At 43.1% G+C, this 16,226-nt stretch overlaps 1 protein-coding gene across 12 annotated transcripts in view; it reads left to right on the forward strand.

Moving 5' to 3' along the window:
* Window positions 1-16,226, forward strand: part of MYO9A (myosin IXA) — a 469,743-nt gene that overhangs the window by 449,284 nt on the left and 4,233 nt on the right. For 11 of the 12 annotated variants that reach the window (XM_048865609.2, XM_048865604.2, XM_048865610.2 and 8 more), the window contains 7 exons: window positions 1,143-1,204; window positions 4,143-4,335; window positions 5,813-5,941; window positions 6,983-7,088; window positions 8,191-8,322; window positions 9,921-10,044; window positions 11,399-11,452. In XM_048865609.2, coding sequence (XP_048721566.1) covers window positions 1,143-1,204; window positions 4,143-4,335; window positions 5,813-5,941; window positions 6,983-7,088; window positions 8,191-8,322; window positions 9,921-10,044; window positions 11,399-11,452 — 800 coding nt within the window. The remainder of the gene's footprint in view (window positions 1-1,142; window positions 1,205-4,142; window positions 4,336-5,812; window positions 5,942-6,982; window positions 7,089-8,190; window positions 8,323-9,920; window positions 10,045-11,398; window positions 11,453-16,226) is intronic. The other variant, XM_048865611.2, reaches the window with a different exon arrangement.

The following is a 16,226-nucleotide window of genomic DNA, read 5'->3' on the forward strand; positions in this document are numbered from 1 at the left end:
GTCCAGGAAGGGGTTCTATCACCACTTGCCCTGTATCTTTGGGAACCTTTGTGCTGTGCAACAATGGCTCAATTCCCTGACCCCAAGTAGCCTGCCCACAAACATATGGTCTCACCTTGGCTCTCACCAGCCTAATTCCACTTTGTAGGGTGACACCAAAAGCAGACCTTCAGTCCAAAATATGTCTTTCCCAAAGTCTTAATTCCCAGATACCTGAACTATTCCCCTCTGGTTCATCACTCCCAAAGGTGTGAAATCAGCACCCCAGTTAACAGCTCTGTTTGGCACGCACACTCCACGCAGTTTGCACATCAGAGAGTTGCTTGGGATAAAAATAAACAAAAAGTCTGTGAAATAGAAACCCCCCAGATTCAAAGATGAAATTGTAAGGGGAAAGCAAACCTATACAAGTTACATGGAAAATAAATGGAAAGATGCAACCTCAGGCTGTACATTTTCATATCCGATAAAATCCCTTTTCAAATAAGAGGTACCTATTGCTTTAAAACAGTTTCCCGGCTATAGGAGGGATCCTGTGTTTGTGGACAACCTTCTGCCTTGAGACAACTATCCCCCAAATTCTGAATGATCTTCAGTTCAAACCCCTTCCATTTGAAAAGGATTTGCAGTTTGGTTTTTCAGTTACCAGAGATATTCGAATTAGGGAAAACTCCCTGCTTTCTTCCTTTCTGTAGAATGGGGTTTTCCTTTCAGTTTCAAGTCGTTCCCATTTGCTTTGATGGTTCCCCATTGTTTTTTCATGGGCTGGACAATGTCTAGGTGCTTGAAGACAGTCTCATGGGACTGGGGAAGTAGCTCCTCTCTGCCTGATTACTTCATCGCCCTGCTGTGAGGTGAAGCTGAAGTACCGTTACAGTTTTGTATATACACCCCTCCTTCATAACCATAACCTGTACCCATAGCTCAGAATGACTGTTCAGTGTATGACAAGCTTTCTTAAATGACCTTACGTGATGCACTCTTACAGTAGAATAACAGTATGCAATCACTTGGTTTAACTGATTCTTTTTGCTGGGTTAAACCGTCTGTTTTCCCCTTGGGGTGTCTGGAGTCTGATTATCACACGAACACGCCAGGAGAGACTGTAAAGTGCTAAGTATAATTTTTTCTCATCGTTACAGTATGTAAGTATGCTTGTCACAAGAAGTGCTGTCTTAAAACCACAACCAAGTGCTCCAAAAAGGTAAGATTTTGTCAATCCATTCATTCATTTAAATACCTTTTCTCTCCTGTGAGCATAGCTTTAATTAGTGATTTTAAGGAGGTGTTTACAGGTACAATAGTGGAATTATACTAGCTGGAAACTGGGTTGCAGTCCTGTGCATGTGTGCCAACTGCAGAGGTGAGCTTGCTCCTCGAGGACGGTGCAGAGCTGAATGGTTTTTTGTACCACCTGCCACTCCACTGATCTGCTCCGAGGCCTTAAATATTCTTGCCAGCAGGAGGAGCCTTCCTCATTTTACAGCATTTATGGGATTTCAGAGTAGAGAAATGAGTAGATGTAATTTATGGCACATGGCATGGTATATATTATACCAGGTACCTAGTCGAGGCCAAGGGTATCTAGTATCACTTATATTTCCTGATCTGTGGTGGTGGTTTTTCTTTTCCATTTTACATCTTGTTACATTTTTATAACAATTAACTTGTATTATCCTAGATACTCCAGCACCCAGTGAAGTCCCCATAGTACCCACTTAATAAAACCTTGCATGTTCTCTTAGCTGTTATTTACCAGGCAGTCAGGATGTATAGACAACAGGGAATAAATTCAGCAGGTTGTTAGAGATGCCAATGAACCATTAAACTATTATCTTTTCATTTTCTCCTGTGTTTATTGCACTCAGTAAGTAGCTGGTATGGCTCTTGGTAATGTATGAGGAGTATAGCATGTGCAAAGCTTTATCAGCTTCCAAGGTGTAAGTCCCAGAGGGCAACATAGTTCAACTTTTCCCTGTGTGTAACTAGAGATATTCTTTGTTAAAGCTTGGAAGGACATTTGAATGTATTTACTTTAACATCATTTTTCAGCCATCCCCCACTCCCTACCCTGACAGTGCATGTACTGAGTCTCTGCAGTGTAACTGAGGGAGCTGGATCCATGATGATATACAAATAGCAGCCCGTGATACTCTTACAGCGATAAATGCATCTCTCTGGTGTTTCCAAGAGAATGGAGTTGCTTTACATGTTTAAGCATTTTGTATCCTTACGATCTCAGACCTGAACCTGTGTGTTTTATGCTAATATGGAGGAGAATTGATATCTTTGCTACATGGCACCTCCCTCCCCTTCTGCCCAGGAAAACAAAAAGTTTATCCTAATGCTGTTGGTTCACCAAACCAGGCCTACTGCATGGCACACAGCCAGAAATGTAGCAAACAGGAAATGAAAGAATTCAGTCCAAGAAAACTCTGCTAAAATAAAATAACTGCTTGATGTGAATTCATTTCCTGAACTCTAGTGAAGTTACATTAATGTGTTCGCCAAGTTCATCTTTAAAAATCTTGTTTGCTAATGCCCAGGAAAATTTGGAGTCTGAAAAATAAATACCAGTCCAAGGTACTGATTGGAAATAGTTAGATCATTTGCATTTGTTAATTTGTTTATGCTGGATGGATTCAGGATGCTAAGGGTTAAATTTTCACAGTGCATCAGCTGAGAAAGTTGGTGCCATTCTCAGGGAAGTGTGCATTTGATATATTTTGAGAAGGTGCCCTTTATCCAAAAGGTAACAGCAGATTTCCTAGTTGTTTTTTAACTTTATGCAGTACTTCCATTTAGGCGTATGATGGAACTAGTAGAGCATCAAGCTTATCTTAGTGTATTTGCTTTGATGGTCCTTGTAGTTTGCACTAATGCATTTTATGCTAATGTTGGCAGTTCTTTGTTTCTTTTAACACAATAACAGCAAAAGTTAGAGTTTTTGTTATAGTACTTGATGTTATCTATAGGAACAGCCCAGTCCTGGCACTGAAAGATTGAGATGATAGTATGATAGCTTGTGAATTTTACACACAAGATCAAAACCAGTTGCTTTCACCATTTCTTCCTGGTGTGTTCTTGCATGGAGGTCTATCCAGTGTAGAAACCTCCCCTGGGCATTCCCCTCTTGTTGTTTTCATTTGTGCCGTGGTAACAGTGAATGAGAAGAAGCAGACATGGAAGAGTGGCACTGGTCCGAGGTCTAACCCAAGCCACGCACCTACTTTCTCATTCATTGTTCTGGTTGGATCACTACCCATGCTGTGTTTGAACATACAGTCCATATGTTCAAAGCCTCCTAAGTGCATTATTGCTTGAAAAGTTTCTCTCAGTCTTTTGACTTTATCCAACCAGAATCTCACGTTCAGGTTGAATGTGATCTAATTGTTTGCTGAATGTTGAGTCTCTAAAGTGCAGTTCTAGTCAGGAAAGTGACTCTGTAAAAACAGAGAACGTCAGGGTCTTTTACTGATTCTCTTTCTCTCTCAATGGCTTCTATGTCACACTTGCTCAAAACCATTTTTTTTTGTTACTGTCAGCACGGTAAGTTCATCTAGGGATCTCAGAATCAAGCCCAAATGTGTTCTCCTTCGTGTATCATCACCAGGCAATTTTCTCAGTGAGGCATGAAGCAGACTAGAATATAGCTCACTGTTGCATAGCTATGCTGGTTCTACAGGCACAGTAAAAATGTCAGTAAATGAAGCAAACAATGACTCTGAAGACACAAGGAGAGTACCAATGAGCCATTTTACAGAGCCATTTTTCTGAGCACAGCCCCATTGCAAGCCTTAACTATGAACATTTGCTGGTCTTTGTAGCAGTGTGCAGTGCTGCAGACACAGCAGAGTGAATGCAGGCATAGCTACAACGACCAAGACAGCCCATGGGAAAGATTGGATTTGTGGGGCAGTATACAGGCCTTTTCCCTCTTCCCTTGCGCTCAGTTAGATTTACTAGATTAATTTGCAAATAATTCAGTTAACTTTGTTTAAAAATGTGAACGGCAGTCAAATTGCATTGTATACATTGCAAGGATCAGTCCCAAGACATCCCTAGGTTTACCGCGCTATGAGCAGCATTGCATTGAGACCTTTGAAAAGGAATTGAGACATTAATCTCTTTCTCCACATCAGTATGATCCCGAGCTTTCGTCACGGCAGTTTGGGGTTGAGCTCTCCCGACTGACCAATGAGGAGCGAGCGGTGCCACTGGTGGTGGAGAAGCTCATAAACTACATTGAAATGCATGGGTTGTACACCGAGGGCATTTACAGGAAGTCAGGCTCAACCAATAAGATAAAGGAGCTCCGACAGGGTCTTGACACAGGTAAGACGAAAAAGAGAGAGTCTCAGAAGGGGAGCTAAAGGGGCAGCTGAGAGCCTCCGTGAAAAGGGAATTCATGTCATCCCTTCCCCCACCACAGACTCTGGCTTTTGGTACCATGGAAGTACAGACTTTTCTCGAATACCAGCCTTCACCAAAAGTCTGCTCTGTGTTAGAGTCCTCCCGCCTTGTGGAACTGTTTAATTCTTTCTTGTTTTATTCCTCCTCTTGTGCACAAATGTGCAAAAAAAATCATAAAAAGAAATGGCGGGAAAAATCTACGTTAGCCAGACTTCATATTTATCAACATCACCTAGACTTCCAAAGTGCTTTACAAACTCTGTCTAAAGACTTTCACCCCTGGAAAATTGGCTCCTTTCACGACAAGGGTTTTAACATGGTCATATGAAAAACCAGGTGCCAAGGTTGTGCTGTTGTGCACTGAGTGATCTGTGGTTGTTACAGTATTAATACCTGGTTTTCGTATGACAGTAGTTAGTACTATGCAGTGTTGTTGTAGCGGTGCCCACTGTAGTAGGAAGAGAGCCTGAGACGTAAGCCCTTGTATCAGAGGCCTGGTATGAGGCCTGAGGCCTGGGCTAAAGTAGCGGTCAAAACTTTGCTGATATAAAGCAAAATCAGGCTGTGAGCTAGAGGCAGGCCCTGCTCACAGAATCCGGCAAGACCAGGGCTAATATTGCAGAAACATACATTCCTAAGTGCTAAGCACAAAACATGCAAACACATTCCAGAAGGGTGGTGCCAGAACACCCCATACCAAGAATGATACAAACACATTCCCCAAAGATAACAGGAACACACTGACCCTGCCTAAATATATGGTCAGGGTGACAATGTGATGGATAGAAATGTACAAGGTGATGGGTGGTGATATCAGAGGGTGTCAACTATCAGAAGAGCAATACGTAACTTGTTTGTATATGTGTATAAAAATGTATCTCAGAGACAATGTCTTTATCTAGCCTAGGGAGGAACGGAAAGTCCTGCCGTTCACTGAGCTGGTCCATTGTTACGGGTATACATGTATTCGTGCGGGATACTAGTACCATGCTTCATTGACAATAAACCTGGCTGGGTGCCTTCGTACCTTAACAGATCTTGTGGTCATTGGGTGGTTCGCTCGAGGTCTGCCATGCCAGCTGTCTGCGCAGGGCTGGAGCAGCACACAGAGGGAACACACATGCAGCCAAACATCTGACCACACCCACAATAGTAGAGAGACGGCGAGTAAGGTAATAGCTTTTATTGGACTGACTTCTGTTGGTGAGAGACAAGCTTTTGAGCTACACGGAGTTCTTCCTCAGGACCTCTCTCGCTCACAGAAGTTGATCCAATAACAGTGGTTAGGTAATAGCCAGTGCTAGGACTGACATGAAAATACTGGCTTGTTTACTGGATCAAAACTGATCATTTTCTTTTTCCTTTTCCACTCCCCCCACTCACTTGCCTCTGTGAACAGATATCGACAATGTGAATCTAGATGACTACAACATTCATGTCATTGCCAGTGTGTTCAAACAGTGGCTGAGAGATTTGCCCAATCCCCTCATGACCTTCGAACTCTACGAGGAATTTCTGCGAGCTATGGGTAAGGAAGGTCCATACAAATCCTATACAATCACACACAAAACCCAAGACGGGGAAGAATCAGTTAGCTTCAGGTACCAAACCCAGTTTCTGCTTGCCCAGAGCAAGCAGTCTTTTTTTACTTTAGTTTTATCATCACCATTGTCATGACAAGCAGCAAGCAAGTAGATTGTGTGCATGTACAATTGTACAAGTGCCAATTGTACTGAGTGTTTGAGTCCAAAAAGTCATTTGGGTGATATGTCATCTTTTATGTTGTTACTGGCAACACAGTGCTGGAGCCTCTCCCACCTGCCTCCCTCTTAGAGTCTTTTCCCACTGCCGGGGTCTTTCCCTGCAGCAGGGAAAGACTTCATCAGTGGGTGATGCCACTGCTAAAAATAGCAGTGTAGCCGGGAAGAATGACTTCAGCATTTATAGAGCCGTGTAGACAATGCTTAATTTGTGCCAAGGCTTGCCAGGGCTGAGCTCCAGCACATCTGCTTCAGCAACTCTCTGCTGTTGAAGCCTTTCTTTGCTGCCTCCCCCTGCCAGATCTTTTCACTGACGTGTAGGTATGCACTGCAGTGTGGACACAGCCTGCTTTTCACTTTGCCATGTAGCCACAGACAGCACTGTGACACCAACTAATCCCTTACAGTATTACTAATCCCTTATAGTAGTCAAAGCCTTTGCAGTTCACAGCCCTGGCACCTCTGGGCTTGCCATGTGAAAGTTTAAAAAAAAAAAAATCCTTGAGCCCCAGCACCTCTTTCGTTACAAATTAAGCAGTGTCTGTAGGGTATACCTCCACAGCCTTCAGGCATGCCTTTACTCACCTAAGCAGTGCCTTGCCATCTACATTGCTATTTCTACCTGTGCTAGGGGGCTTGCTTGTATAGGCAGGGAGAGGAGGGAGTTGTCATGCATGTCTCTGTGCGCTGGCTTCCTGCACAGCTCCCCTGTACTGGGCCATTCACACTGCCTTCACAAGTGAAGATGGCAGAAGACACTAAAAGGGGAAGTTACCTGTAGTGTGTGTAACTGTGTGTGCTCTCTCCAGGCCTGCAGGAGAGGAAAGAGACCATCCGAGGCGTGTACTCTGTCATTGATCAGCTTTCTCGCACCCACCTCAGTACCCTGGAACGCCTCATCTTTCACCTTGTGAGGTAATGGCAGACCTCAGCATGGGATCATCATACTGCAGCCAGTCTTCCTCTTTTCCTTCCTCACTAGAGGCCTGATTCTGATACACTTACTCCCCATGAGTACCACCTTACTCCATGAGTAGTTCCACTGGAGCAAGGTACTGTTCTACATGAGTAAGAGTACCTGAACATGGGCCTATGTGATCCAAGTACTTTTGTAGGAAAAAAGGGGAGTGAAACTTCACAAAGGAGTGCTTTAAATTCTGAAATGGCTTTAACACTCTGGACCCAAGAGTTCTTTCTTCAGACAATGCTCTCATGGACAGCTTAATGACAATAATGTTCTTCTTTTTATATACACGTTCCCTTTCATAATAGCTACAAATGTTGCAGACTTGATGGGAAGGCAACCACTGTAGGTCTCAGCTGGTTACAACCACATGGTTCCATTCCATAGCCCTAACCCACTGAGGCATGCAGTAAGATTGCAGTGGATCACAGTACTGCCACATGTTGCACCCTTTAGCTTGAACATTGAGGCTCTAGGGATTGTGTGTGATGCTTTTGCATGAGCTTAGACAATATTTAGTTCAGGCTATAGTCACTGTGTTACAATCTGCGAAGATTCCTGCCATGTACATGCATTTAGACACATCTGTGCTGTTCCTAAGGGATAGCTAATGATGGCTAAGTGAGCAGCTTGCTACTGTAATAAACATGCACTGTATCTATTACTTTTTGGAAAATAGGTTAAGTAAATCAAAACAAAAGACTTCCTAGAGAGCATGATGGCATGTTGCATGGTTCACTCAGTGTCCATTGTTTTACCTTTTTGCCCTTGTCTGGTATAATATTTACATCCTTGTAGAGCTACCTGTTGGTCTAGTTCCTTACCAGATATAACAAATTGAAGCTCTTCACTTCAAAGATATATAATATTGTGGAAAAGCTTCTCCTAGCAATGGCCTCCAGATCTCATGTGTATATACAGCACTCCTCTCCCTGCTTTACTCTGAATTTGTATTTTGTGCTCTTTTCTGTTTCTCTACATTGGTATTTCCTGCCAGTGCTAGGTGAATTGGAGTTACCTTTAACCCTTGCTGCTTTGATGTTTATTGTTTAGGATTGCCCTGCAGGAAGAGACCAATCGAATGTCAGCTAATGCCCTGGCCATTGTATTTGCTCCCTGTATTCTCCGCTGTCCTGACACAACAGACCCACTGCAGAGCGTTCAGGACATCAGTAAAACAACCACGTAAGAATACAGCATCATAACTTCTAGCGTAAATCCTGTAATGAGGTCATGTCAGGACAGTCAAATGATCCCTGAGTAATGCACTTAAATGTGTGCTAGAATGACAGCTACAAACACATCATTGGTTTGCAAAGGAATTGCCTTAATGAAATACTGTCTGTTCCATCAGTAACTAGCAGCTACTAAAGTTAAACCTTTTAAAATCTGCAGGACTGGCTAACCTGCACCCAGGAGCTTTTAAAGAATAGGCCAGTGAGCTCTCTGAGCCATTGATGTTGATATTTAACAAATCCTGGAGTAACAAATCCAGAGGACTACAAAAAGCTAATGTGCCAGTGTCTAAAAAGGATTAACAGGATGACCTGGGTAACTATAGGCCAGTTAGCTCAATATCCGTCCCAGGCAAAATCATGGGAAGGCTGATGTGGAAAGTAGTCAGTAAAGAATTGAAGTATGGCAGTGTAATTAGTGCCAGTCAACGCAGTTTTTTTATGGAAAATATATCTTGTCAAACATACTTGATATCGTTTTTTGATTGGATGCCAGGTTTGTTTGACACAAGTAACAACGCTGACATCGTAGATTTGGATTCCAATCAGGCATTTGATTTAGTACCACAAGTCATCCTGATTAAAAAAATTAACACCATACAAATTCAGTGCAGCAAATTTTAAAAGGATTGAAAATTGGCTAACTGATATCTCCAAAGTAATTGTAAATAGGGAATCATCATCTAATGGGTTGGGAGGGTTTGTAATGGAGCCCCCCGGGGATATTTTTGACTTCAACTGGAGTTTTAAGAATAAAGATGTTAGATTGTGAGAAGCTCAGATACTAGGGCACTGGGAGTTAGATAAGTACCTAGGATGGATAGTTGATGCAGGAATCATTTGATGAAATTGTATGGGCATTGTTATACAGGAGACCAGACTACATGAACATAATGGTCCCTCCTGGCCTTCAAATCTATGACTTTCTCCTAGAAGCAACTCTTCTGCCAACAGATGTGAACGTTACTTTGAATCACTCTTCTAAAGGTTCCTTGTAAGAAGGAGTTTCTTTGTAACTTGACTCATATACAGCGTCTTTTATCATTACAGCTCTAAAAGGATTTCTTCCAGAAAACAATACTGATGGTATTAAACAAAATATCTGTCCCAGACACCTAATCATTGTCATTGCCATACAACTACCTGTCCAGCTTGGATGCAAACAAGCACAAGTGTGTGTGTCTACAAATAGATATAGGTAGATAGCGCAGCATATCAGAAATGGCCATTCTTTCAGCTTTTCATTTGAATGTGCTGTGCTTTCCTAACTTTGGTGGATATTTTCCTTTCCAGGGAAGGACCTGTTTCCCTGGTGGAGCCCTTTGGGAGCCCTCCCTTTATTCCTCTAGTTTAGCTCCCCTGCCTACCACTATTTGGGGCATTTCAACCACACCATTCATTTCTAGCCCACGGAGCTAGAGAATTGGAGCACACGTCCCTTCCCCTCTCTGGCATTGTAGGGCTCTAGTACTTAGGTGACATGGCCAGCTCAAACACAGCCAGAGGTTTATGCTCCCATTTTACCACTTCCTTTTTTCCCTTTTGCAGCTGTGTGGAGTTAATTGTCATAGAGCAGATGAATAAATACAGGGCTCGTCTCAAGGACATCAACAGCCTGGAGTTTGCTGAGAACAAAGCAAAAAGCAGGCTGTCTTTGATCCGCAGATCAATGGTAAGATTCGTGGTGGGGAGGTGTTGTGCTGGTAGTTGGTTCTGTTCCTGTGTCAGGAAAAAATGGAGCAGACCTTTCTTTTATTTTAGGAGGACAGGTTTCTCCAGCCATGTTATTGATCATAACTTCCTTTTTTACATAAAATTCGGAGGAAAATCTTGTGTCCATGCTGCTATTGCGTATTTGCATAGTTTATTCACTGTGTCTTTTGTAACTGAGAAGAATGTGCATGGTACTAAATTGAAAGTCAGAGAATAATTTGGTACTGACAAGCCAGCCCCATTCTTTCCCCTCCTTTTCACTCAGACTAATCTCCTCCTGCCTATTTCAACCTCCCTAGCCTCTTACACCTCCCAAAGCATCATATCCAGGGCCGAGAGAGAGACTGAACCTCAGCCCTGCACTTGGCTCCCTGCATTTCCCTAGCCACACATTTATACCAAAGAAAAGCCCAAAGGAAATGGGAATGGTGCCTGTCGAGTTCTAAAGGAAAGTGCCACAGAAACGTGGTCTCTGGATTTCACAGGCTCATTCATACATTTTTGGGATGTGTTTTGCAAATTTGGACTAATTTATCCTATGTTAGTCAACTCTTTGCTGGCTCTGTTTATGACCTCCTCACTCCTGCACTAAAGTCTCCTAATCCCACAGTGTCCTGCTGTCTGATACTGCCCACTGTGTTAAAACCCTGCACTTGTTTCCCTCCCACATAACGTCAGGGGGAATCTGGGGTGAAGCTGCCCTCAACCAAGCCCTTGCTTTGACTCCCTGTATGCAAGTCACTTCATTAGTAATGGCTTCAGCAGCGAGGACTGAACTGAGCTGCCTATAAAGGGTCACTTTCTTTTCTCCCACTGCCTTTGGAATTTGGAGTTTGGAATACCATCTCGTTTAGCTTTCACACACCCAACTGGGTTGATGAATGAGAGACAAAGTCTGGGAATTGAAATGACCTGTGTCCCCCTTTGCTGTAAGTCGAACAAGCAACAGGCTGTTCGTGTGCTGTGTTCTGCTTATAGAATGAGAGAGAATGGCTGATTCATCACAGGACAGTCAACCCAGATCTGTGCTGCTGAAAGGAAGAGCAGGCTCTCCATTTATAAAGACCCAGTATCCCCTGTGGCATGTCCTATCAGGAATCCTGCTTTGTGAACTGCAGCCAATGCTAAATCTGCTCAAAACAAGCGCTTCAACAGTTATTTTGCGAAGCTTGTGGCTCAGCTGTGCATTGTTGCTGATGCAGTAGAGAGCTGACTCACTCATGACATTAAAAGACTCTAGAAGTTCTTTTAAGGGGGCAATGGCATGTGCACTCTAACCTTCTGCTTTCCTTTTCATGTCCTCTCTAATCCAGAAACCTGTACTAATTGCAGTTAGATTTATGAGCATAACCCGCAATTCAATCCCGGTATGTATTAATTGCATTGCACTCCATGACAGCTGCATCCCATCATTGTGTGTAACCCTCCACTCATTGAAGAACCATGCCACAGACCGTTGTTTGACTCTGCCCATTCATTCCTCTGCAGGACCCATCCCAGTGACTGACTTTTCATTTCTCTCTCAGTAGGGAGCACCCTAAAGTCCCTCTCTCCGGGAAGAGGCACTAGAGCAGGAGTAGAAACTGATGCCAAATGGTTGATGAAATAGCCCTCAGCAACTGCAATTGGTTACTGCAATCCACTGGTCTGCTTCTCCAAAGGCTGCTCTTGTACTCTGTCTGTGTGCACTCTCCTAGTCACGCCACTGCTCGTGCATGCGGCTCCTTGGAGGTGTGATTTGAACTGGCAAATCACAGAAACCTTCTCAAAGAGGGTGGAGGGTCAGCCCTAACAAATGAAAATAGCAGGGGGAATCCTCATCACTTAGCCAACAGAGGCTTCTGTTTGTTGCAGAGTTCTCTCCTGAGTCTCTAATTAACCCTGCTTCAGTCAGCTTTGCCATTTTTGTCCTTTCTATTGTGTTCCTTGTTCCATTCATTTTCTCTTTACCTGCTGCTTCTGTTCTTTTCTTCCCTCCCTTCTGTTTTCATCCAAGCCCTTCTTTTGCCTTCTCTTTCCTCCCTCACACATCTTCCTTTACTCATGTGTGTCTGTTTATATACAGTACCCCTCCGAGTTCTTCCAGCTGCTTCAGTTCTGCCACCATTTCACACCACAGTGGATGGATGCCCCTCAGACGCCTGCCCCCAGCTAATGCAGCCTGGCTAAAGCAGGGTAGTGCAGTGCTAGGAGCAATCTAGGAGAACTGAGCAGGAAAAGAGGCCCCACTTTTCCTCTTGCCCCTCCCTACACCTGAAGCCAAATGCACTGTGATGTTCAGAACTTGGCACTTCCAACCTTCAGCTTTTAATTTATGGATCCAATTGATGGATTTTTTATTTTTTCTCACTCCTGCTACAGTGTGTAACCCATCAGAAGCACCTACTGCCTGCCTCTTGCTTGGCGGGATGGTCACGTTGTGATGGATGAGGAGAGCAGTCTTTGAAACCGTACTTTAATGTGAAAGATAACACACCTGTTTACTCACAGCCACAGTATCGCCATGCCCTTTTACATACTTAGCCGTGCTGAGCATTTGGGGACTGATTAGAAGATCAGAATCTGAGCTATGCTGCCATTAATTTCTTGTGTTGGTCGATGTATTCTGTAATTCCTTCATTCATGTTCGTGTCAGTGCTGCAGCATTCTCATTAAGGGTCTGTCTGTAAGAGCCTGTATTCTGCTATCCATCTTTAAAACACACACACACACACACACACACACACACACACACACACACACACACACACACACACACACACACACACACACACACACACACACACACACACACACACAAAATAAAGAGCGGCTGTGTCCTTTGCCTTTCTCAGCAAAGGCAAAGCGATAGATTGATTCAGGTGAATAACAGAGGCATTAAGCCAAGGCACACTTATGTTGACTACAAAGCTTTTAGCTTTTGATTTTAATGTACATGATATAGTTAAAGTAACTTTTACCCTAGAGCATCTCTTCCAGAAAGGCATCCCGCTCTTGTTTTAAAGACATCAAATGCTGAAGAATTTACCACATCCCTCAGTAGTTTGTTTCAATGGTTAATCACCCTCACTGTTTTAAAAAAAAAAAAAAATGCCTTGTGGCATGGATGGAATGACTACTACATGGGTGACTACTGGAACTGTTACTACCTTTACAAATGAGGACAGGTGGTGATGCTTTATCTTCAGAATTGAGGTGATATGATGGTAGTTGAGCCTCTCCTGGGCTATGACCATGACCATGATCCTGTGGTAGTTGAGCCTCTCCTGGAGGCTAACCTTGGAACAGCATTGGCCCCAGCCCTAGAGCAGGTTGCTCTGCTGCTGGAGAATATCATAGAATCATGGAAGTGTAGGGCTAGATGGAACTTCAAGAGGTCATCTCCCCATGCTGAGGCAGGACCAAGTAAACCTAGAGCATCCGTGGCAGATGTTTGTCGAAACTGTTCTTAAGAACTCCCAATTTCAGGGATTCCACAACCTCCCTAGCTAACCTGTGCCAGTGCTTAACCATCCTTCAAAGTTGGAAAGTTTTTCCTAATATCTTACCTCAATCTCCCTTGCTGCTGACTAAGCCAATAACTTCTTGTCCAAGCCTCAGTGGACATGGAGAACAATTGATCACCCTCCTCATTATAACAACCTTTTACTTATTTGAAGACTGTTATCTCCCCTCTGAGCCTTCTCTTCTGTGGACTAAATATGCCCAACCTTTCTTCACAGGTCATGTTTTCTAACCCTCTTACCATTTTTCTAGCTCTCTGGAATCTCTCCAATAGTCCATATGTTTCCTAAAATGTGGTCCCCAGAACTGGACACAGTACTCCAGATGAGGCCTCACCAGTGCTGGGAGGATTGGGATAGTCACTTCCCATGTCTTAGCAATGACAGATACAACAAAATGCCCCAATCTGACATCCAACTCAAAAGAGAAGGGGGAGAATAAAAAAGAGTCTGCAAAATCCCATCTGGATCTGCTCACTCTGTCCCTAAAATACATGATGAGGAGTAGCAGAAAGTGCAGCGTGTAGGGAAAGGTGCTGGGGTTGTGATTGGGGCACCAGATTCTGTAGATTCAGGAATCATTAAGTGGTACAAAGCAGCATCTGAAGTTCTAGCAGTAAATTTGCATTGACATGAATGAGATTTGGGCAACTCAAAACCTGTTCATCACTTAGGGAAAAATAACAACCTTTCCCCACATTCTTGTTCAAAACAGTCTGTTTTTTGCTTTCAGAGCAAAAGGGAGGAACCATTACAAAGAGACTTAGAACAAAATCTGTTTAGTTTATCAAGAAGAAGATCAATAGGTGACTTGATTGTATAATTATATTTACAGGGAGAAAATCCCAGAAATTGAAGGGCTCTTTAATCTAGCAGAGAAAGGCAAAACAAGAAACAATGACCAGAAGCTGAAGTCAGACAAATTCAAATTAGAAAAAAGGCATATTTTTGCTAACAGTAACAGTGATTAACCATTGGAACAAACTACCAAGGCATGTTTTAAATTCTCCAGCATTTGATGTCTTCAAACCAAGACTAGGGTGTCTTTCTGGAAGAGATGCTCTAGCGAAACACATGTTACTGGACTCAATACAGGGACAAGTGGGTGAAATGTAATGTCTTATGTTATACAGAAGGTCAGACTAAATGATGTAATGATCCCTTCTGGCCTAAAACTCTATGAATCCAAAGAGTGAAATGCAAAGTGTTTCTCATAATGGTAAAATTTCCCATATTCATGTGGAACCTGAGAGGAGATTAGTCTCTTCATTGTGTCTTATGTCCAAAGAAACCTGTTATTTCTCTGTCCCCATGAGGCAAACCGAGGCATCTGGTACTAGGAAAGGTAAAATATAGCCCAGCTCTACGTACAGTATCTTTGTTGCTCTTTTTTCCTAATTCCTTTCCAATGGATTGGAGTTCCAGCCCTGGTAGGGAAAGAAACCACTGGTTCACATGAGTCATGCATGTAGAACTGCAGCATCTTCAGTATATGGGGTGTGAAGATTGGCACAGTAATTCTCACACTAATGGAAGACAGCAAACATACTATAGTAACATTTATGATCCCCTAGGAATTAACAGAACATTGCAGTTAATGTTCTAATATTGAAAGTGGGCGTATTTATATACTGGGCTGCTGATCAAGTTGTAGTTAATATAATGAGCCAGCAGCTGTAATGTGAGTTACAGTGCACTGAGTGAGTCTGTGAAGATCTGAAGATACTGAGCTTGCTCACTAGGTGGGGCTTTCCAAAGAAACTAAGTTGATTTAGGAATACAGGTCTCATTGCAAATCCAAAGGACTTCTGCTCTGAAGTCTCTTATCTACTTCTGAAAATTACTCCCAAAAATTACAGCAAGAGGAATCCTCTTACATAACTAGCTGGCAGTTTTCAAACTGTTATAGTTGAAATAATAGAGCCTCTGCTTACATCGTATCAGAATAGTTACCCAGTCTGCTGGAGCTGTGCACTGCTTGATCAGCAGTCTAGTCGTTATTCATAGCTCTGAAGGATGCTTAAAGATTTTCTATTGAATAGTTTCCCTGCTCTGCCATCTTTCCCCTCACCTTGTTTCATACAGTGGCACCTCTGCCTCCTCATTCCCTTTCCCTGATATAAGGAGCTAGTGTGTGCTTTAACTGGCCTCTCTGCTTGCTTTATTATTGGACCTCTCATTTCCATGGACAGTGCGAGGACTAAAAGTGTAGCCATGGCTTTGTAGCTGGCTTTTCCAGTTACCATCATTTGAGCTCCCTAGTGTTTGTTGTGTACGGAGAGCAACTTCCCAGCCCGCTAAGCTGAATGTTCACCTTGGATAGTGTTATCCATATCCTTTTGTGTGCATAGTGGGATTGTTTTTCGCAAAGAATGGGTTGGTTTAGGACTGTGCACACCAACGTCTTGCGTGTAATGTTCAGGATGTTCTCACCCCGAGCCAGCATTGTGATTTGGCAGACTGAAGGCTTCCCGTCTTACAGCCTGGGCTTCTAAAAATACATTCTGCTGTGTCTTTAATTGACTTTGGAAGTCCAGTGTGCATGTCACTAAAAAGTTTCATCTGTCCTCCTCTGAACACACAAACCATTTATGTCCCCCAGCCAGCCTGCTGTGAGCTTTGAGGTGTCCTTGGATGT

The sequence above is a fragment of the Caretta caretta genome, chromosome 10 (assembly GCF_965140235.1).
Source record: "Caretta caretta isolate rCarCar2 chromosome 10, rCarCar1.hap1, whole genome shotgun sequence".
Classification (NCBI taxonomy): Eukaryota; Metazoa; Chordata; order Testudines; family Cheloniidae; genus Caretta; species Caretta caretta.